The 24,378-nt window shown below is 46.7% G+C and overlaps 2 protein-coding genes across 2 annotated transcripts; one reads left to right on the top strand and one right to left on the bottom strand.

The window, feature by feature from the left end:
• Positions 1 to 1,093: 1,093 nt before the first annotated feature.
• Positions 1,094 to 1,771, top strand: LOC133917285 (CASP-like protein 4A2). The gene has a single exon (XM_062361197.1). It carries the CDS (start codon positions 1,094 to 1,096, stop codon positions 1,769 to 1,771), a length of 678 nt encoding a protein of 225 aa, XP_062217181.1.
• A 10,934-nt stretch (positions 1,772 to 12,705) lies between these two features.
• On the bottom strand, positions 12,706 to 14,934 carry LOC133918205 (high-affinity nitrate transporter 2.1-like). Its single transcript, XM_062361957.1, has 2 exons — positions 14,359 to 14,934; positions 12,706 to 14,228 (listed from the first exon to the last, which is right to left on the bottom strand). Exons 1-2 carry the CDS (start codon positions 14,823 to 14,825, stop codon positions 13,109 to 13,111), a joined length of 1,587 nt encoding a protein of 528 aa, XP_062217941.1. The 5' UTR covers positions 14,826 to 14,934; the 3' UTR covers positions 12,706 to 13,108.
• Between the last annotated feature and the right edge of the window lie 9,444 nt (positions 14,935 to 24,378).

Raw genomic sequence — 24,378 nt, 5'->3', positions numbered from 1 at the left:
TCCCCGATAAGAGGTACTCGGAGGTTCCAAGTTCATGGTAAACTAGCACCGCGATATGTGGGACCCTATAAGATACTGAGTAGGGTTGGTACAGTGGCTTACAAGTTGGCACTTCCTGCAGAAATGTCAGATATACATGACATATTTCATATTTCACAGTTAAGGAAATGCTTGAGAGTACCAGAAGAACAGATTCCCTTGGAAGTTGAGGGTCTCCAGCAAAATCTCCAATATAAGGAAAAACCCATCCGAATCTTGGATGTGACAACCCGTCAAACCAGGAGGACAGCTGTCAGGTTCTGTAGAGTACAATGGAGTAATCATACAGAAGCTGAGGCAACTTGGGAACGTGAAGATGAACTGAAGAAGGAGTTCCCGGATCTATTTAAGGGACTTTCTGAATCTCGGGGTCGAGATTCCATTTAAGTGGGGTAGATCTGTAACACCCTGTGTTTAGCATGTTGTATAATTACAGAATTAGCTCCAAATTAAAACTTTTTAAGGATGACTAAGTAAGCTAGTACATGTACAGGGATGTGTATGTATGCCAGTGCATACACCTTCATACATGTTGGAGGTATTGAGTTGACTAGTTGTTCCAAAGTTTACCAGTGCAAATTCTAGTATGATCACTGCATTAGGTTGACTGTCATGCATTATTGGATTTTATGATTCTTTGTGTGGAGGTTTGAATTAAATGTCTCTCAATTCAAACCTACTCTTAGACTCTAATCAGCTTAAATCAAATTATCTCCAAGCTCAGAGATCCAGATTAAATCAACTCCAAATAAATAATTGAAGTTGATCTTAATCCAAAGTCAAGTTCCAAATTCAAATTTCCAAATTGAATTATTCCAAAGATATGTTTGATTCTCTTTCTCTTTTTCTCTCTTTCTTTTTCTCCTCCAAATTCTCAGTGGGCCGGTTCTCTTTTCTTTCTTTCCACAGCCTAAACCGGCCTCTTTTCCTCTTTCTTTTGGGTGCGGCCCACGCCGGCGCCCACGGCCCACCCGACCGCCCTCCTCCCCTCCCGCGCACCTGGGCCGTCTCACGGCCCAGCTTCGCGCGCGCCCAGCCGAAGGCGCCTCTGGCCATGCCGCCTTCTCTGATGCCGACCCCGCTGCCGCGCGTCGATCATCGCCGCACGCCCCTCTTCCCTCTCCTCTCTCCCTTCTCTCCCCGCCAACGCTGCAGGCCACGTCGCCGGCCGCCGCTCTTCGCGGGACAGCTCCGCCCCGAGCCCATGCCTCTCCCTTCTCTCTGCCCCTGCCCCGGCCACTGCGCTGGCGCCGCAGTACGCGTGCTGGCGGTAGCCTGCCGCGCGTCGGCCGACCACAGGCCACCGCCACCGCGTCGCGTGCCTCGCTGCACTCCACTGCTCGCCGTCGACCCACGGTGGACACCCGCGCCTGCTCACATGTCCCTCGCCCTCGCCTTAGTGCCGCCTCCCCTCCCAGCTATAAATAGCAGGCCAGCGCTCCCTCCTTATCCCTTTCACCACAATCGCCACCGCCGCCCCGTTTCTCACCTCGCCACTGCTCGCCGTCGACCATACGCCATCGCCGACGAGCTGCCGAGGAGGACCTTAAGCCGACGCTGCCCGTGTGCCACCATCCGTTGGCCCGGAAAGCTCGACGGGAGCTGCCTTCGCGCGAAGCCCGAGCCGCCGTCATTCGTCGTCCCCACCGCCGACCGCAGCCGCCGCTTGCCGCCGTCCGACCTCACTGGTGAGCCCCCTAGCCTCCCTAGAGTCCCTAGGCTAGCTAAGTAGGTCACCCCATGCGCCAATTTGGCTGATAGCCGCACGCCGACGCGTTTGTGGTTCCGCCACCGCGTCTGGTCGCCGCCGGCGCGTGCGTATGAGTAGTGTGGTCACCGGCCATCGTGCCGTGTGTTAAAGAGGCTCCATGCCTCTTTTTCTTGCAGGTTGGCCCCTTTCCCGTACAGGGGAGGTGCCGCCCGTTTCTCTCCGCGTCTTGTTCCCCCTCCGGCGACGAACTGGCGTCGTTTCCGCCACCGGCTGCCGTCGAGGTGCCCCCTGCCGAGTCCGCCAGTTCTCAAGGTTGGCCGGCGTGCCTTCGTCGTCGTGAAGCTTTGGCCGAAACACTTTTCCGGTGAGCTCTCTGGTGCGCACCGCCGCAAGATTTCTCGCCGCCGGCCAAACTTCTCCCTCTCCACCGTCCGCTCGCGTAGGCACGCGCGCACGCCCGCGCGCCCGCCAAACTGGCCAACGGGCCGTGGCCTGGCTTGGCCAGACCGGCCTCGGCTCGGCCCAACGGCCGTCTCGGCCCGTGCACCGCTAGCTCGGCCCAAGCAGCCAACCGCCAGCGGGCCAGGCCTCAGCAGGCCGGCCCAGCTCCAGTAGCCCATTCAGCAGCCAGCCCAAATACTATGTAGGCCGCACTGTGCAAGCCCATTACTGTAGATCCAGGCCCGACCCATCCAGGCCCAGGTGGAGCCCAAGTGGGCCCCACCTGGTCACTGTTCATATGGGCCCCTTTCAATGTTCGGTGGGCCCCACCCATGAATAGTGTATTTCCATATTTTTTTTAGATTTAAATATTCTCAGAACCGTAACTTCTCCGTTCTGGCTCCGATTTCGGCGATTCTTTCGCCGAAATTCATCAAAAATCAAGATCTACTCATTGGTCACCTCGTGGTGTTCGTTAAGACTTGTTTGGCTTTTCAATGGGTGTTGATCGGTTTTTCTTTAGTTTAGCCGTATTGATAGTAGTTGTGAATTACAGAGGAGCAAGAGCAAGAACAAGGACATTTGTTTTGCGAGATCTGTGCTGGGATTATTCGGGCTGAGGAGGATCCTGACTTTGACCAAAATCAAGAGGAGAACTCCGGAGAAGGCAAGTCCTATTTTCCTTGATCATATTGAACCTATGTTTTCCGATAATCTACATGCTCAACTAAAACTGGGAATACTACTGCATGTGCTATGTATTACGCTTTTTGCAAATATTGTAGTAGTTAATCCTATAAACACTTGCCATGCCATAACTAACTTCACCCAGAATACATATCACCCTAGGATTACCTATTGTTATCTATATTAACGATGGAAAACGTCTTGACATCTAGCATGCTTAGGATTGAATACGTCTCCTCAGAGGCGTTGCTTTTAAACTGCATCTCCTCGGAGGTGACAAATTACCATTATCCAGTATTAAAGTCATATGCCATGAATCTTGATGGATATGAATTCTGTGACAGATGTGAGATCCTTGATAGTGTGTGGGATACGGTGGGAGATGTGTGAAAACTGGTGAAAACTGTTTTGGCAGGGGCAGGTAGAGTAGTCCTCTGTGGGAGGGGATGCTCTTGGGGGCATGTGGTATTGTAGGAATACTCGTGCTGGGAGATGCCCACCCCGGCCGCTTAAGGACCGAGTCATTGCGGCCCGTCTAGCCTAGCCACTACGTACAACCATGCGTCCTGTATGGGCAGGACTTGACTTTCCTTTCACTGGACTGGGTCGGACATCATACCAGGAGGCTGAGAGCAACGAGCAGGCAAGTACTATCCTGTCCCGCATGCTTGGGGGTTTCTAGTACCGGCCAAGGCTTAAAAAGAGATGCTGGCCTTCGGAAGCATGCAGCTCTGGTACTTGGGCGTGTCTAGTGGAAAAGCCCGGCAGGAAAGGTGTTATGGAGGGTCTCGGTATGATTCGCTCCCCTGCATGCAACAGTGGGAGGCTGAGCATATCGCATGGGTAAAGTTGTGCAACCTCTGCAGAGTGTAAAACTATTCGAATAGCCGTGTCCACGGTCATGGACATGCGAAAGCAGCAATCGCGTTGACTAGACTCAAGGTGCGTGTGTCTTGATGAGTGAGTGTGTGGACTAGATGTCCGTATGTTAATGTTCCTGGCTCGATTCCGCCAGAAGCTGTGTGGTACTAGAGGTACACCAGTTGTGATAAAAGGGACTGCGGAGTGAGGTATAGCCCCTCTCAGGACCGAAAACCCCCAGATAAAGCTTGTTACTGGTTTTGAACTATTAAAACAGTTTTAAAGATAATCATTGATGATACAACTAATACCTGCATAGATTGCTTTACGCTAAAACTATTCCGTAAAGCCTTATCCTTGAAATACTTCATTATGCATCTATGAAACTCTTGAAAGTAGTATAGGGCTTGCTGAGTACCTTTTGTACTCACTCTTGCTGTCCTTCAGATGAAGAAGATAACGCCGACTTTGCCGGGGGCAAAGCCGGAGACGAAGAGTAGTCTAAGCGTCGTGTTCGCACCCTCGCTGCTTGTGGCTTGGGTCCTTTTTCCGCTGTGCTTTTCATGAAGGCCGCTAGGCCATATTTGTAAGAGACAATATGGTTTGTAGCTTAAAGTACACTGTACGTTAATGTATTGTACGAAGTTTGACTGTGATACTACAACTGTTGTACTGTGCGTATCAGCTACGTAATCCAGGGACTGATACAGGAGGCACAGGAGATCCCGGCAACAAGGGTCTTACACTACCCGAGACACCGTCCAAACCAAGACGGCGCCCGAGGCCACAGGTCCCCTCCCGGTCGCTCACCCTCCGGCTGCGCTGCTCGATGCCACGATCGAACAACCCCACTACCCGAACCGGCGCTCCTCCCCTACTGACCTACTCCGCACGACAAGCTACACCCCTACTTCAGCCCTTTCGCGATTCAACTCACAAATACCTCAGATCCGAATTAGTTTGAGAGAAATGTGTTCCTCTTGTCGCCGCTCGTCGTCGCCGCAGCGCTCCAGACAAGTCGACGCTTCCATCCACACCAAAGCGCGGATCTATCCTCCGGGAGACCGTCTCCATCAGCGCCAACCTTCTGCTGCCCTCCTCGTGTGCGTCGTCGTCGGCTCCCCTCGCTTCGCCCCTTCCGCCCAAGCGCACGAGCCTAACCTCCACCCACTTCCTCGCACAGCATCTCTGCGAAGGGATAGGAGAGAGGTTCCCACAGGCGTGGGAACCTCTCTCCTATCCCATCCCACACCGGCCTGTGACGGGAGTCCATTGGAGGTCACGAGCGCTTCCCGTCACGCTCGTTTTCCCATCGGGAAGGGAATGGGAACAATCACGAGAACGCGTCGGGGATGGTCTAAGGAGCGGGTTCCCAAGTTGTATAGACCATCATTAATAAATAAAGTGGAACGGTACTAGACTATATTTTATATCTTATGTGTGTTATTCCTGCAAATTCTTATTTGAATAGTGTATGGTAACATGATTATTATAACACGTTATCACCACAAGAGTGCTCGCTAATAAGATATGTCTCCGTGTACTAATTTCTTTTTAATTTAATATTTTTTATTAAAGTTTTTAGAAAATAAAATACGGAGATGCCTTGGCAAGGCAACATACCGATTATATATGCTGAAGGCAGGCCGACGCCACCTCCATCAATAGCCTTGTAGGGAAGGAAGGTCGGCACCACCGGCGACAACACCATCTGTCTTTACTAGGATACATATCAAACTCTATCTCACTACTATAGAAATGATCATCAATGTAGGCTTAAAAACACCATTAATGGTGGTTTTTGAACTGGCACAGATTATTCGGCACTGATAGTCATAGACTATCGGTGCTGATTTATGAACCGACACTGATACTGAGTATCAGTGCCGGCTCATGACATGGAACCGACACTGATAGCCCCTCTAATACTACAAAACCAAATTCATTCTGAAAATATAAAAACCAGGTTTCCAACCACAAATCTCAATTGTCTAGTACCAGATACATATAAAAATTACATTCCTGCACACGTACAACACAGATCTCATTCCAGCACAAGTATAACATTGACTTTAGTGAAGCCATCCATTACATATACATAAATATCACTCTCTCTCTCTCATCTCCCTCTCTTTCTCTCGCTGACGCGTCGGGCCCGCTTGTCATCCCCATCGTCACAACCGTCATTCGCAACCGCCACCGCATGATCTCCACGCCACGCCCATGTCGCCACCTCCTCTCCCCTCTATTTAAGCCACAGTTGACCCCTTCCCAAGCTTCTTCGCACTCCACCGCGCCCAACCCCCTCTTCCCTTCAGTTTTCCTCCACCCGAGAGCTCTTGCGTCACCGCCGAACCTCCGCCGGATCCCCTCACCGTCGTCGTGTCGCTCCGTAGCTTCCTGACGCCGACCGAGCTCAGGACACTATTTGCCATCCACATCTCGACATCCCCAACTGATCCCCGTTGAGTTCTAGCCATCGCCGAACCATCCTCAAAGGTCGCCGCCGTCGCTGAGCCATTGGAGACCGCCCCGATGCAAACTTGCCCTTCAAACGGGTTCACCGTCATCTCCTCTCCGCGTTCCGCCGCTCGCCGTCGAAGATCAACCACCGGAGCTCAACTCCGGCAACTTTCCGACCGAGCGCTGCCGCACCGAGCCTCGCACCGCCGGTCGCATCACCCAGAGGAAGAAGACTCAAGGTGAGTCGTCCGATCTTGCAGCAACGACCACGATTAGATTGCAAAATACCCCTTCGCTAGCCAATAGGACTGCGCACACATGTCTCCCACGTCATCTTCCCGAGCCGAGTCAGCGTCCCGGCCAGTGCTGATGTCATTGCTTGTGCAATAAATCGGGTTTTCCTTTAGAAAAATAATTCCAAAATTCTAATAAATTCTAAGAATAGGTTTCTTTTAAGTGGAAAAAATCCAGAAAATACTTTATGTTTTAAATAAACATTTTTACTAGGTTTTAATTCACTTTTAATTCTGCAAATAGTTTTAATGATTCAAATAAATGTTTTTATTTTTGGAAAATAGTTTAGAAAATCTAGAATAATTCTAATAATGTTATAAATATGTTTTCTTTAGTAAAATAAATGACTTTAGTGTGTTATGTTGCAAACAAAATTAGTTTTAATTTTAGAAAAAATGTAAATAAATTTTATAAACTTGTTTTAACTAGTTTTATGCTATAAAATAATTCTATTTTTTTAAAATAATTGTTTTAATCCTTTTAAAAATTTGGTTGAATTCCATGAAAATAGTTTTCATCATTTTCAACTGTTTGAAGATTCGTTTAACTGTAGCTTTCGCGTTGTAGCTTCGATTTGTGTGATTCTTGCACCTAAATCTTTATAAAATTATGCCCTAGCAAGCTTTAGCATTTGTTTGTTGTGTTAGCTTTTTTTTTGTGCTTGTTCTTAGCTTGGCGTTCTCTCCATGTGTAGATGATCATGTTCCGGAGCCGTTCGAGAATATTCAAGATCAAGACTTCAGTGATTTTGAGCAGCACTTCGGAGAAGGCAAGTGACCTTGATCACATTGACCCTATTATAGGAAGGTGTGTCTTTTACTTTCTAATTGCATGCTTTTGTCAATATGAATCCCATGTTTAGGGTTTATTAGTACTTTCCATGATTATCCTTGTCACCGGTATTGTAGCTGGGTGTCAATGGTAGAAATGCTTAGTTGTGATGTTAAGTCGGGTGGAATAAATGTTAATTTGATTAATTGTATATGCAACATGAACCAGTTTGGGTAATCTTTTATAGCAACATGGACTATAGGGATCTAAGCAGGTTGATTTGGTTGGTATGGCAGCTGTGTGCGCATTGGGTGATGTGCAAGTACCTGCTTTAGATCATAAGGACCAGTTTGTGGAGCATGTAACCCGGCTGAACAGCGTAACCACGAGGCTTATATTGGTACGGCCTGGCTAATTAATTAGATGACCTCCTTATTCTGTACGCACCAGTGGACGGTTGAGTGGCACAAGAGGGTGGCCTCTACAGTGGATGGAATCCCTGTTAGCGGTGAAACCTTAGTGGACGCATATGGATTTGGAGACACTTTGTAAAGGAATTGTAGTGAGACCTCGGCTCTACACCCCTGAAGTGTGAAGTAAAACGGAAATCACAACTCGTGGGTAAAGTGTACAACCTCTGCAGAGTATAAAACTGATGGACCAGCCGTGCTCACGGTCAAGAGCAAGCTTGGATTTCTTCATGATTAGTGGGGATCTTGGATGGTTGGTTCTGGTAGTCGGGTAGTGGCAACCCGATGAGTTGGTAGCCAGATATGGAATATCTGGTGAGTTTGGTAGTCGGATGGAATCTGATGAGCTATTTTTCTAAAGTATAGTCATCACACATAGTAAATAGGACTGTTAGGTCCTTTTGAATCCTAGGTTAGGATGTCATAGATGCAGTAAACCTGAGTCAAGCCTTTCTTGTCATAAGCTCTCATGTCATGTTTTTCCACACTTACGGAGTATGATATGTACTCACACTTGCTATTATGCTGCTCAGTTGGAGAAGACTACGCGAAGATCAAGAAAGCTGAAGACTACAATGAAGACAAAGCGTCCTAGGTCGTGTTGCCCCCAGTCGATTGTCTGTGGCGTGCCCTAAAGCTTTCGTTGGAGTTTTCTCGAGTTCTTCCGCTGCTGTTCAAAACTCTGGTATTTCTTTCAATAAAGTTGTTTTTGTTCCATATAGAACTGTATATCACTGATAATATCACCGCATGTATGAAGAACTGATCCTGGCATACATGTGGAATGCATCTGGTTATTCTTTTAAAAAACCAGGCGCGACAACAAGTATACACACAAGCATACACAACACTGTGCTGCCGCGACCAACACCAATGGCTCAACCGTCGGCACTGATGATCTGGCTCGAATAACTGTTTCTGTTATAGTGTCTCCATCTATACAAATTCTATCGCTATCTGTAACCCAAACTCCAACACTCCCCCTCAATCATAACTTATCTAAGTTAAGATTGCGTCAAAATCCTTGTAGCTGCCACACAGTCAATGGTTTAGTAAAACCATATGCAATCTAATCTCTGGATGATATGAACCATATATCAAGAAGTTTTTCTACCACTCGTTCTCTTACAAAATTGTTGGGACCTAAATTACAAGTTCACAACACAATGGACAGATATTTGGTGGGGTAACTAGTTATATCCAATCACATCAAAGGGTGAGGTATATTATTACAGGTTGTACCCTCGCGGGATATTACATATACAAGTCAGCCCTTCAGCGACTTAGGGCATCTACTTTCAAGCCTTCCTCTGACTTTTGTTCCTTCGAGCTCTTCACTTTGCACCAAATGGCTCTTCGGGCTTCACTGACGTCTATGGCGATCCTCAACCCCGTGATCTAGGTTCTGGCCTTTGGGCTTCTTGCTTTGCATCGGATGTCCGCATGATCCAAAACATCTCAAAGTTTTTTACCTCCGGGATCCTCACTTCGTATCGGCTATCCCTTTAGCGTGATCCAAAACCTCTCGAAGGATTTGACCTTCAGGCTCCTCATTTTGCATTGGTTGTTCTTTTGGATTTGTACCTACGACCAAAGTAGCTCTTCTAGTATGTTAGCATCATTGATCGCTTCATATCTCTAGAGTTGGCTGAGACTGGCCGAAGTCAATGAGGGGGCTAAGGTGGTACCATTGCACCAACAATGACCCCTCACAGTTGAGATTTTGGGGGCGGGGGGGGGGGGGGGCTGAAGCCAAGAATCTTTAGATGATGGTAGCACTTGGGCTTTCCAAAGGATGAAGTTGTCCCTTGTCAGCTTCTCCGTAACTGGAAGCCCAAGAGAGCTCGTCATGGAGATTGGTGCCGAAGAAAAGGAAGAAGAGCTCGACATATTAGATGTGTTTTTGGTGGAGATGGATGACTCTGATGCCATGTGAAATATGGAAGTGTATCACCCTTGCAGATTGCGTCTTGTATATTTACAGAGCCGGGAAAACCCCAGCGTGCAGTGTTTGTTACACGATGTTACAAAGATTGTTTGAGTTACAGATAAAGTGTATCTCTCCTGGGATACTTAACAAACTCTATATCCATCTATACAAATTATATCTCTGTCTGTAACTAAACTCCAACAGGGAGCATCTCAGGGAGCAGGAAGAGCTGACTTTTAGGGCAAAGCTTGGCTTCCGTACAAGTAACGTGGGAATCCCCACCGCCCGCCGTAGCATGTGCTTGTGGTCCTTTTGACTTGTTGTCCTTGCATGCAAACCGAAGCATGCAGGTATCTGCATCTGCATGCATGCACCATAGGTTCCTATCATATGTAGCTTATGTTTTAGTGCTTCTTCTACTCTTCTTCCCCAGTCCGACTCCGTCCTATCGATAGTTTTCTCGATTGAAAATCCTAAAAGATAACTTATCTGGGCCGCCAACCCAAAAAGATAAGTTATATATGCATGCACGGTAGGCTATCGTCAAGATAGTCAAAGTAGTAAGTACGTGGAAGCTTCAGTTTTTGTCGATCCGATGCTTCAGCTATCCGGCCTGAATATCCATCCGTTCTCAACATTGATCGACGCGTAGGCATTGCGTGTTTGTGTTTATTAATGTTGAGTAATACGCTGCCTTTGACTTGAACTGCAAATAAATGCATCTGATGAACACAAAGTCGCCTTGTGTAGTTGGTACAGGGTACAACGACCTCCGTACGTACAAGGTCGACCCACGATCTACCCAAGAAAAAGATGCTTACTTATACGTAGTATTATGATGAAGAGGAAAAAAGGTACTGTTAGTCTTAATAAAGATATTGTTGGTTAGGTTAGATGCACCAAATACAGAGATTTATTTAAATCTCTGCCAAGCCTCAAGATATATAGATGATTAGATGTGGGCCGGGGGTCATAAACTTTGGAGGAAAATATAAAGTACTCCCACTCAGCTCCCACATTATAGGCATCTCCCTATCTTTTTCTCGACAACACGCGAAGCTCGCGCATCTTTTCTTTCCTTTTCTTTTGTTGTTTTGTAGATAAATAAAGAAAAAAAGCTCATGGCCAACTAATCCGCATGCAGCGTTTCATGAGTTTTCTTAATCTCTCGTGTCAGAAGACGATCTTAATTCGATATATGGCATGCACCCTAGTAGCTAATGTGTCATCCTTGATTAATTATTAATCGATTGATTAATACTAGCAACCATGCACATATTACAGGTGAAATCAATAACATTATAATGGGTCAAAAAAATTTATAAAAATAATAACTGAAAATAAAAAATAAAGATGCATCCCTAAAGCTTCCCAATAGCAAAAATATATCCATCTTTACATACGGAAAAAGAAATATCACTTAAAGGAAAGGAAATGACAAGAGGTCGAGCTAACCTTGGATGCGCAGTATGGCGAAGTAGGCTCGAGGTTGGATGCGATTATACGAGGCATGGGAAGTGAATGATTGTTGCATAAAGGAGTGGATCAAGTAATTTTATTACGTTATGTAATTAGTGGAGTCCACATACAAATTTGAGCCGTGTGATTAAGACTAATGAATAGGGGTGAAGTCGGATTGGATACGGATAGATATAGCTCATCATGTATTATATCCCATATTTTTTTCTCGGAGTCAAAGTCGGACACGGATAGTGCCGGATAATTATTTCTTCATCTTGTATCTTATCCTACATTTTTTTTCTTAGAGTCAGAGTCGAAGTGGATAGAGTCGCAAGCTTTCAGTTAGTCGGATAGATAGAAATTTTTCACATCATTTGCATCCCAACACAACACATTAAACAGTATATGAGTGTAATCAAAATGAGCACAGAGAGAGTGATTGCTGAGATATGAAAATAAGAGCATTCAGTAATTAGTCTACAAATGCTAGCACTGTTCACTATGTTGTGATTGATATACCAACACTTTAAATTCTTATTTGATTAGTGTATACCACCAAATACTAATCCACTACCATGTGACTGCTCACTGTCCACTGTATTGTGATTGAGATCCCAACACTTTAAATTCTTATTTGATTAGTGCACGGTAATATGATTATTATAACATGTTAAGCAAAGAGTGCTTATCATGTATGTTCCCGCCTACTAATTTCTTTTTTATTAGTGCTAGCTAATCATGTACGTTATCATGCATCGGACGGTTGTCCAAATGGTGGTTGGACCTCCCACTTGTGGAAGAAAATATACGTGTGTGTAGCATATCCAATGTAAAGTGGAAACTTATACTTTGTAATTATGGATGGAATTAATAAAGAAGTAGTGTTTTCTTTACCTTGTTGTCTCTTTTACTTTGTATAGTATGTATACTGACACATCCTTTATTCTAAGCGATATGCTATCGAGAGCAACTCGATATGGTAGGTTTCACAACTATCATGGGGAAATAAGACATGCCGATATTCCTAGTAGTTTATTTTGTTCTATATAGAAACCATTCATATATTAAGAATCTTCCATATATTCAAAAGTAATACAATCTAGAAAAGGTTGGCTTATAAGTGTGATATGACTCCTCTACCCTGACTATATAATGAGGGGGAGGGGATATGTCAAGGAAATCAGATCTGAGACTCTGTCCAAATCCAGAGCCAAAGCTAGAAAGCTAGAGATCCCAAACTAGAGATCTCAAGCCAGATCAAATTTTTAGTAAGGAGCCAGATAAGCAATAAAAAAAAAGTCTAGTCGAATAGGAGAACATATAACTTATTGATATACATATAGAGTCATACCACAATAAGATTCATCCTATAAGTGCATAAAAGAGCTCGCTGAAAACCTTATGACTAGATCTAGATAAATCTCAATTGTAATTGTTTTTTTTTAAATTAATTAAGATAAAATATGATATATGACTATTATCCCAAGAGAGACATAAACTTTATAAAATCTTACGTCTCTTTCTTAAATACACACTTTAAGAAGAGCTAGCATAATCGACTTTATATCTCGTGTGTCGTGTCTCTTTGTAGAGGATTAGCTATCCCTATTTTACTCGTACAATCGATTTTACCTATCGTCGACTATGGAAAAGTGCATTTTTCGACTAGTAGGAGCTCCCACCACGTGCAAAGCCATTTGATGTACATCGTGATTAGTACACTGCACGCAAATATGCATCGGATGGTTGTGCAATGATGGTTGGAGCTCTCACTAGTGAAAGAAAATGCCTTTTCAAGTAAAGGTTCCCTATTGAACTCTCTCGAAATGACATGGATCGATCATATTATACACAGCACTTGTCTTACCTGTTGTACATACCCTAACTAATACATATTATTTGTGCCTCTCGAGACCTTACTAAATCGGTAGGAGCATTCGTACACACTGCATGTGTGTCTGTGTGTATACATTAGGTACATTAGACGTGCTGCGGCGTGTTGTTCGGCGGCGTGGCTGCGGCAGCGAGGACGACGTTGCGTCTGCCGCGTTCTGATCGGCAGTTCTCGGCAAACTTGAGGCTGGTGCTGTGACGCCCCATGCTCTTCTCCTCCTCGCTCCACTCAGAGGTGTAGTAGCGCTCCTCGTCGGCGCCGGTGCTGGGCGGGAGGAGCATGGAACCCCACTGCGGGAAGTGCACGAGCACAAGGGGCAGCGTGCACACCATGGCCATGATGCCCATGTACTGGAGCCCCTTGCTCATGGAGTAGCTGGACGAGGTGAAGAAGAGCAGCTGCGTGATGCCCGCCCCTACGTTGCCGCCGGCCCCCGTCATGCCAGAGATGATGCCGAGTGAGCGGCGGGAGACGAAGGGGATGACGCCGAAGGTGGCGCCGCAAGCGGCCTGGGCGCAGAAGGAGAAGAGCACCATGGCGGTGATGGAGGTGGGGAGCGCGCTGGCATGGCCGAGCCAAAGGCAGAAGGCGCCGCCGGCGGTCTGGAGGATCCAGATGTTCCAGAGGCGCGCGCGCATGCCCCAGTAACGAGCGCCGACGTCGGAGAGGACACCTCCCAAGGGCCGCGATGCGAAGTTGGTCATCCCGAAGCAGGCGGCGATGATGCCGGCGGAGCGGAGGTCGAGGTTGAAGTGGTCGTAGTAGTATTCGGCGATGACATTGTTGGTGGTCAGCTGCACACCCATGCTGTACCCGTAGACAAAGACGAAGATCCAGGTCCTGTAGTTGGTGACCGCGTATCGGAGCACCTTGGAGAACTTGTCCTTGTCGGCGTCTCCATTCTTCTGGAGGTTGCGGAGGTTGCCGTCGGGGAGGTCCTGCCCCAACGTGAGCACCAGGATGCCCATCACCACGTGCATTATCCCCGGCACGAAGTAGGCGATGCGCCAGGCCGCGAACGGCGTCGCGCCGCACTTGCAGATGGCATCGTAGACGAGCGGCATGAGGAGCTGCGTGGCACCGCCGCCCATGTCTCCCCACCCGGACGCCAGCGCGTTCACCGTCCCCAAGATCTTGATGTTGAACATGGTGCTCGTCCAGTACTGGCACGACACGAACGTCGCCAGGGAGAAGCCGATCAAGAACCTGCACATGCATGCATCGGCAGTACACGAATTCATCATGCGTGGTACTGTAGTAGATACGTAGTGGTAGTGTAGTACAAGACAGTTTGATATATAATACATTATTCGTGGTAGTAAGCAATAGGACGTACCTGAGGACGATGTAGCCGGCCGCGCTGTCGATGATTGCCATGCAGAACACGCAGGGCGCCGCGAGCATGATGACGAAGGCGCAGCCGTAGCGCGGGCCGAGGAGGTCACAGACGGCGCCCATGGCGAGACGCGAGAAGATGGCCCCCGAGACGGAGGCCACGCCGGCGTTGCCGATGTCGGCCTTGGTGAGGTTGAGGTTGTCGCGGATGATGGGGATGAGTGGCGCGGCAGCGAAGGTGGAGACGACGCAGGTGAAGAAGGAGATCCACGAGAGGTGGAAGGTGCGCATGTGCGGGTTGGCGAAGGAGAAGAGCCGGATGCTCTTGGCCTTGTGCTCTGAGTCCACCGGCAGGTCGAACTTGCTCGCTGCATCGTCGTCGGACACCGCAGATGTCGAGAAGGCGAACACGGGCTCGCTCCCTGTCATGCCGTGCAGCGAGCTACCCGGCGCCGCGCCACCCGCCATGGCCTCTTCTTTCTTCAACCTAGAACTCACTTGCTAGCTTAGCTAGTGGTACAGAGAGAGCTAAGTGCTTGCTCGTGCTTGGAATGGATTGGGATCCCGGGTCGATCGATTGGGTTTTATAGCAAGCGGGGGAGGGGGGGGGGCGGAGTTGGCGTTTAGATTTAGGGCATCCTAAGAACTGACACTCCATACTCCCGTGGAGAGCGAGCAGGAAGAGACTAGAGAGAGTTGACATTTAGGGCCCTTTGACGCGCGCGCTTTCGGTACGGGCAACGCGGGAACACCGGGATTGGATGGGATCCGTACCATGTGGCTGTGGTCCCCACAGTTCGTTTTGACTTGTCGACCTTGCATGCAAAGCGAAGCTTCCAGGTCCAGGTGAAAGCGACGTTCCAACGTCAAGGCCTTGTGCTGGATTTTTCTGTTTGACGGCTGTGTTGTGTACAAACATTAGTGTTGAAAAGTCGAAATTTATCTCCAGGTTCGTTCGAGTATAAATCTACACTATACTGGTTCAAAATTGTTACTACTATTAACCTGGGTACGTACAAAGCTACATTACACAAGCTCAAAGTTGTTATTTACAGTATACCTCGGTATACAAAGTTAAACTATAAAAGTTCAAAGTTGTTACATAGTATTGTTCATGTCCTAAGGCAGCACTTCCTCCTAATAAGTGGGGAGCATCTCGGTACAAAAATCATATGTAGAAACTGGATGGGCATGGAGTAGTTGTGAAAGATGGAAAGCATATAACAAACAAATTTGAGAGGTAAGTTGCATTAAAATAGCTAGCCACCGAAATGGCCCGGCTATTTTACTATATTAGTAGAAAAATAATTTGTACCGCTCGTTATTGGAACCGTCTGTACTAAGTTTTCTGGAACTAAAAAAATCTAAAAATATATTTTTCCTATCCACACCAACCCCTATATTATTATATAAGTGCAGTCGCAAGTCACACAATTTTTCACGCGAAATATCACGAGTGTGTTTTCTAGGAGTTGGACCCGCAACCTCTAATTTCGCGTGAACATTCCTTACTGTCTCACCTGTCATTCATTACTGACTATTGTATAAAAATAATCTATATAAGATATACGCTCAAAATGAGTGGGACACTATTAATAGAGACGATTCTAAACTTAGAAACATCTATACTAATTAGTACATATGGTTCTATGTTTAGAACCGTCTATATTGTTCTTTTTTACAGATGGTTCTAAATTAGAACTGTTTGGACAAAAAAGATCAGTAAGTTTAGAACCGTCTGTACTGTTATTTTTTTTATAGACGGTTCTAATTTGTAATCATCTGTACTATTATTGACAATAGTATAGACGGTTCAAAATTAGAATTGTTTGGAAAAAAGAAACAGTACAGATGGTTACAAACTATAATTATCTATATTAATAGTATAGACGGTTCTAGCTTAGAACAATATGTACTGTAGTGTTCCGCTTTGTTGTAACTGTTCATTGTTATTTTCTTATATGATTCTAATTTAAAACTATCTGTGATATTTCGTCTGTCCTGCTAGATGGATTCTATAATAGTGCTAGTTGTTACGTACCCGGTACTCATATGCATGTATAAAAAACTTGGAGGCCGCACGGTACTAATCCTCCTCCTGTCGGTGCATGCTACTCTAATCTAAGTAGTTTTCTCGATTGAAAAACTAAAAGATAACTTATCTGGGCTGCCAACCCTGTTATATGCATGCACGATAGGTTATCGTCAAGATAGTCAAAGTAGTACATGGATGATAGATAGCTCTTGTTTTCTCGATCCGATGCTTGAGCTATCCCGAATATCCGTCCGTTCTCAACGTCGACGCGTAGGCATTACGGGTGTTTGTGTTTATTAATGTTGAGTACTCCGATGCCTTTGACTTAAGCTGCATCTGATGAAACAAAGTCGCCTTGTGTACGTAGCAGAAAAAAAGTTAGCTGGCTTACTTATATTTATAAAATAAAGGTACTGGTAGTCCAAAGAAAGAGATTGTTGGTTAATTAGATGCCCCAAATATCAGAGATTTAAATATCTGCCAAGCCTCAAGATATATGTGGGCCGGGGGTCATAAACTTTAAAGGAAAATAAATAGTACTCCCAGATTATGCATCTCACTAGCTTTTTCTCGAGAAAACACGAAGCTCGCGCATCTTTAATTTATTTTCTTAATTTGTAGATAAATAAAGAAAAATCTCAGCCAATTACATTAGTTGCGTGCATCGATCTGCATTGACCTTATTTCCATGGCTGCATCGATCACATGGCCAGCTAATCCGCATGCAGCGTTTCATGAGTTTTCTTAATCTCTCGTGTCAGACGACCATCTTAATTAATTCGATAGCACGCACCCTATACTAGTAGCTCGATCGTGTCATCCTACATTGATTAATTGATTGATCAATAAATTGAACGACAAAAGACTGCGATATATAATATGGTTAGGTTGGAAAATTGAATGTAATACAAGCTTAAGATTCCTACCCAAGCTCATTGCAAGCGGAAGTCAACTATATATGCAAACAAGATTTGGAGACTTCTACCGTACACCTCATGACTCAATGCCGACGTTGTGGATCATGGCAGCCACCAGGCAACACCACCAAACCATCATGGTGGATCATGGCAACCGCGTCGCACCACGTCGTCGTGCCGTCGTTGCACTACGCCTCCGGGCAGGTGCTCGGGCCAGCCGACATGCGAGTGTGCGCATGAGCCACCGCTGTGCCACTCTCCACCTTGGCGGAACAGCCGACGACAAGTGATGTGCTGCCATCGCCACCACGCTAGCCCTCAGGCCAGTGGGTGTGTGCGCGTGCCGGTGCGCCGCTCCGCCACCATTGTGTCATGCCTTCAGGCCGGCTTGCGCACGGGTGGACTCACCTTACAGGTGAAGGATGCACAGGACACCTGATAATTTTTCATTTTTCAATGATCCATCATATGTACCAGATATAACAAGTGAGGTATCCGGTTATTTTTGTTCAAGGTCTGCCACTGGACCTGTGTGCACGTGAGCACACCCCACATTGCCACCACCGTATTGCACCCTTGTGTGGTTGGTGGCGACGCGGTGTCGGCCGTACGCTGCACGGTCCACACGCGTGCTATGCGCTCATCATCGGCGCTGTGCGCGGCAACCTTGTAGAGAATGGAGAGGTGTCAAAGTAGGCGAGGGCGGCACGATAACCTGCGAGGTGGCAGTGGCGCTCGGGCTCGGTGGGGTCCAGCACGTGAGCTCGGCGTGTGGGTGTGGGCGATCGGAGCGGGAGGATGAAGAAAGGAACATAGGCCAGGCTGGCGTGCGTGTAGGCCATGTGAGAGAAGGAGATGGGCCGGGAGAGCGAGCTGGGCCAAAGGGAAAAGAAAAGGAAGCCAAGCCGGTGGGGAAAAGAAAGAGAAAAGGAGAGAGGGTGGCCAGGCTGAGAGAGATTGATCCCAAGAGAAGAAAAAGAAAAAGGTTTTGAGATTTTGGTTTGAATTGATTTGAAATAGATTTGAACTGATTTCTTTTGAATTTTTTTGAAATTCTAGTTTTCGAAAGCTGAAATGTTACATACATCATGCCTCCCGCCGACGCTCACACTCAATACCGCCAATGCTTACTGGTGGCTAGGGTTGGAAACCCTAGCCAGCCATGCTAGATGGACCACACATATGGGCCTAGCCCACATGGACCATGTCCTATTGGGTTGAAGGCCCATTATGGTCAAATCAATTTGAATTGGAGGTTGCAACTAGCAATTTTTTTATAAAATACCCTTGGAATTTGAAAATAGGTCCTTCGGGACACAAAATTATTGTAGTTTTTATCTAGAATATATGAATAAGTCCTTGGAAATTGAAAATTAGGTCCTTTTAGATGTAATATTGCAAATAAAACTCTCGAATTTACAATCTTATGTTTTAAGGCTTTAACCATACTATAATTCACATGTTAAGCATGATTTAATTCTAGAAGTATGGTTTCATCTTTGGAAGTTATTGTCTACTACGTTTCAAGTGTAGAATTTATTTTCTATGCGTATTTAAATAGTAGAAATTCATGTTAAACATGCTCAGTCAAATTTACCATTATGATTTGACCGTTTAATCTAAATATGACTTTTGGGCACCTCAGTTTCATATATTACTACATGTAACTAAACTTGCTACATCTCACAACATGATCAAAATAAGTTGAGGCTTGCTCGACTTTGATCCGCCCAGGGATAGCAACTTCATATCTGGGAATGCGATGTTGAAACACATGTAGGCCAGCACGAGGATCAACTCGGGGTCTGAAGACGATGAGATGGACATGGCCAGGATGGGTCAACACGGATTCCAACTGTAAGTTGCTCGATCGTCTATCTGTCCGCTGTTTAATGATCTCATTTTTCTTTTAAATTTTTGAACAAACTTTCAGTTGTTGTGTTGGAGCTCTAGTGAGATGAGCGCGAAACTTGTGCATGGGCCATGGGCCAGCCGAATCCAGCCGCTCCAGTCTCGAAGCAGCGACCCGTCGTGTCCGCCTTTCCGGCCATCTGCGTCGTCGTGCGCGGTGCCGGGCCATCAGCTTCAGGCTACTAGGCTGCAAGCAATTATTTGTTGGCAGAAAGGAGAGAGTTTTTTTATTTTTATATTTTTTTAGTTAAAATTTAAATAAATAGATTCTTGACGAAAATATTTATAAAATTAGACGTCTGCAGCCTCTAAGAGAGCGGTTACAGATCCTAACCGCATTCTGAGAAGGCGGTAGGCCTAACCGCCCCCTCAGAGGGTGGGTGGGGCCTTCCCGCCCGGCCCAGAGGCTTACCGCCCCCTCCCCCTGAGGGGGCGGGTAGAGCTCCTTACCGCCCTCTCAGGAGACGGTAAGGGCTCCTCCCCGCTCGCCACGCCGCACCGCCCGTCCGCGCCCTGCAGGCTATAAAAAGGTCAAAAAAATGGCCAAAAAACCATAAAAATCGGGAAAAAAAAAAGGAAAAGTTGAGAAGAGAGAGGAGAAGAGAGGAGATGAGAGGGGAGGAAGAGAGGTCGGCGAAGCCCTGCTGCATTTGGGCCGCGGATTTGAAGAAAAATTTCGGGTAAATCTTTTTTCCTTTTTATTGTTGTTAATTAGTGCAGTAGTAGTGTATATGACATAGATTTTAGACATTTATGACCTAGGGTTTAGAAAATTGTCAAATTTAGTTAGAAAATGGTACGATAGCAGTTCAATATAGAATATTATTTTTAGTATATTATTTTCAGTATGTTATCTGTAGTACATTATTTTTAGTATGTTATTTGTAGTATATAATTTTTAGTATATTATTTGTACCTGCGGACGTAGGAGGCAACAGTAGATGATAATTTGCGAACCTAGGGTAGCATTTAAAAATTATTTTATCCGATAATCAGAAATATAGTTTGTTGTCTTAACATGGGTTATGTTTGCGGGTGTTTCCAGGGATGACAGATAAATTAATTTTTAAGATATATTATGGTGAGGGTGAAATTAGGTACGGTCCCAATGGTGTAGATCTGTCTGGATTTTGTCATGTCATGAAGGGGCTTAGTAAAGCTAATGAGAGGACTATTGTGGGTGTGTGCAAATGGCTCATGCAGTTTTTCCAACTGGATCCGTAGCAATATGAGCTGAAGTTGAAAGCTGTCCTGAGCCGTGCTAGTCATGGATACTTTGGTGAGCTTGTTCCCATCGAAGCCACATCAACTTGGAGGCAGTATGTAGATATATGCTGTGAACGTGGCATGCCGCTTGTTTTGTTAGCTGAGGCGTACCTGAAAGATCAAAATAAGGTGAACTCTGCAGAAGCAGTAGCAGGACCAAGTGAGGCAGTGGAAGATGAGTCAGAGGCGGCTAATGTAGGGTCCAGGGAGGAGGTTGGTGATGTTTCAGAGCTGCAGCTGATGGGTGTAGCTGATGAAGGGGAGCACATCCCTAGCATCATTGAAGATATGGATTTGGAGGATGAAGAGTTGGAGGAAGGCCTTGCCGATGGGGATTCTTCTGATGGGGAGGGTAATGCTCCAGTTCCTGCAGAGTGGCGGGATCAAGAATTTTCGAAGTTGGTGGTTAGCAAGGCTGACCAGACACCGTGGCAGTACCATGAGAATGAGGTGTCACAGGGTGCTATGTACCCTACAAAAGAGGCAGTTATTGATGCAGTGAAATTCTGGTCGTTGTCTCTTCGTAGGCAATTCAAGGTTGTTAAATCAAGTAAAAGAGAGTATGATGTGAAGTGCTTGGTGCCTCAATGCCCTTGGCGGGTGCACGCATTCAGAGGGAAATGGGCAGACTACTAACAATGCTCAATAGTTAAGGAACATAATTGTCACATTGAGGAAATAGAGTTCGCCCACCGGAACCTGTCTTCTGCTTTCATTGCAAATGTTATGTACGGAGAGATTGTGGACAACCTAAGGTATGAGCCACGATCAATAATCCATGCTATTGAGCAAAGGTTCCAGTACACAATAAACTATGTGAAGGCATGGAGGGCGAAACAAAAGGCTATTGAGATGAGGTTCGGTACATATGAAGATTCGTATCACAATCTACCTCGTCAATTAGCCACAATTTGTGCAAGAAATCCAGACAGCTACTATGATATCAAGCATTACCCCTCTACTGTGTGGAGTACAGCAGAAAAAGAGTGTTACAGCGTGCTTTCTTTGCATTCGCTGCAACTATCAAAGCATTTAGATATTACCGACCCACCATATGCCTAGATGGAACATTCCTGACTGGGAAGTACAAATGGCAGATTTTGTCTGCAATAGGGGTTGACGGTAACAACCAAGTCCTGCCACTAGGGTTTGCGTTCGTGGAGAGTGAGAACAGGGACAGCTGGTATTGGTTCCTAGAGTAGATTAAGCATGCAATTGTTCTTGACCGACCAGATGTGTGTCTCATTCATGATATACATGCAAGATTGTTGCAGGTTTTCCTGGATATGCAACATGGTAGCGTGCGACGGGGTGTACCAGTACAGTGGGCAGATCTCAAAAGCAGGTGGTGCATGCACCATATGGGTGCGAACTTCTACAGACAGTTTAAAAACAAAAAGTTAATGAAGCTTTTTAAGAAGTTGTGCAGTCAGAACCAGCAACGTAAGTTCAATGCATTATGGGCAAGACTTGAAGTCCGTACTCCATATTGAATGAACATAACCGTATACTTCAAAAGACAATTTAAAAACAAAGGGTAACTTTTTGAAGTCCGTACTCCATATTGAATTAACATAACCGTATACTTTAATTGTTCACTTTTGTTCGTATCCGCAGACAGATATCATTTATGACGTAAATAGGGATGCAGCTGCTGCCATGGACCGCGTCCGGCAAGGGCATCACCTAAGTGTGTCGGATGTTGCAAGCTTCATTAGACGGGTTTTCGACAAGACGACGCGCGCCTTGAAGCTCACATCCTGCCGATCTACCACAGATGTAGCAGGGCCGCCTCCCAGGACGAGTGGTGTACACGCCGAGTCGTCTCGGCCGTCAGACGTGCACCGACGTTCTTCGGTGTCGGCACCCACACGACCCCTTTTACCACGTCATGTAGGGTCGAAGCAACATGGTACGAATTATACTTTTGAATAATGTTGAACAATATCCTTTACTTATTGTTATTAAACATCCATTAGGTCCGTCTGCACAAGTCTCGACGCAGCCTCGTAGATCGAGCCCTGTGCGTCCACAGTCAGGTACTCCGGGAACCCTTCTTCCTAGTTTCTAATACTTTCACCAAAATAAGTTAGTATTGTGCTCAGGTTACTTCGGTGACGAGGCCGGTCTGTCTTCGACAACCCCACGCCCTACCTCGCCCGTAACGTACTATGGCACGTCAGCGTGGCCTTCTTCTGCTGCACCGTCGTACCACGCAGGTACAATTATATATTTTTCCGATGCCCTCACTCCTTTCTTCAAGGGCGAATCCAATGCTCCTGCCTCCCCCAACTATAAATAGTCGAACCTCCTTACGATGAAGCATCGCTCATTTCTCATATCTCTCAAGTGCAATGTCTTCCTCAGCTCCATCGAGCCCACCAAAAAAACATTGGGGGACTACCATACCTGAAGGTCTCGAACCACCAATGTGCTTCTGTGGTGACCTTTGTAAGCTCTGCGAGTCGCAGGACATCTTATACACCTATGGATTGCGCTTCTTCATGTGTGCCAACTACGAGTATGACAAGCCTCGCCATGCAACAACTAGTTATCGACCGGTATGGTAACAGATATCCACCTCATCTCTTCCGATTACGCACCCTCTTTTACTAACCGCTCATCTTGTTCTATTTGTTCAGTCCCCTCCACCGCTCTGTGATTTTATTCAGTGGCTCGACAATGAGCAAAATGACTCACAAAAGTTGTGGGTCGACATGAACATGAGGTGGAGAAGGGAAGCGTACGCACATCGAGAGTACGAGCAACAGTAAGAGGAACTTCGCCTCAAGCGGGAGGAAGAAGAGCGTATGAGGAAGGTGGCGCACGACCGTACCGTGGCTCAGGCTCGAGAGGCTGAGAGGGAAAGGAAGCGGGAGAGAGCCCGCCGTGCTAAGGCGGCAGGTCCCGATGCCCTCCGAAAGGGAAAGTATCCTAGATGCACGCAGTAGAGAGTACCTAATGTAACCCGACATACTTTCCCTCCCTAAGGCATGTTATGATTAGGATCGGTGCACTAATAAGTAGGTCTTAGTGCGAATCGTACATGCCACCTTTGTTTCTTCATCGTGTCGTCGCGGTTACAGTGTATTGTAATGTTTTCACACTGTGTTTAATACTATGTTTGTCCTCGTTCGCACCCCATACCCACGTAAAATGCTGCAACTACTAATTACTGATTTTTTCTCCCGTTATTACATAACTGTCGGCGTATCAGGAACCGGGGTCCCCGAATCCCGAGGTCAGGCCAGCCATCTGCCACATTGCGCCATCCCGCGAGGTCTCTCCTGCAAGATGAGAAAAGATCATGTCCCGAGAGAAGACGCTCGGGGCCACAGTCGGTGGCCCCCGAGTACCCCAGTTCCCCGATGATCCACGGAATCCAAGTACCGGGAAGAAAGTGATCGGGGAAGTGTACGGTCACCCCCGAGCACCCTAGTCGCCCGACGACCAGGAGAGCTAAGTTCCGGGAGAGAGTGCTCGGGGCTGCGTGCGGCAACCCCCGAGCACTCGGTTCCCCGAGGATCCGTACAAGTGTGCCCGGGAGAGAGTGCTCGGGGGAGGTGAACCGTACCCCCGAGCACTCGGTTCCCCGAGGACAAGGAAAGGCATTCTCGGGAGAGAGTGCTCGGGGAGGTGAACAGTACCCCCGAGCACTCGGTACCGCGACGACCCAGAAAGGCCCCCGAGGGACCCACCGATGAGGTGTCAACCAGTCAAAGGCCCGAGGCCGCATTTAATGAGCGTGCATGGCCTGTCACCTCCAACTGCTCCCGCCGCCCTCAGCGTCAATTCCTGTCACGTTCTGGCAGAGAGGCGTGGGGTTATTAATTGCACGGGTCCCGTCCCGTGCCATCCGGCCTGTCTCAGGATAACATCGTAAGGATCAAGG

This window comes from Phragmites australis, chromosome 5 (assembly GCF_958298935.1).
Source record: "Phragmites australis chromosome 5, lpPhrAust1.1, whole genome shotgun sequence".
Lineage (NCBI taxonomy): Eukaryota > Viridiplantae > Streptophyta > Magnoliopsida > Poales > Poaceae > Phragmites > Phragmites australis.
This window is presented reverse-complemented; position numbering and strand designations above follow the sequence as displayed.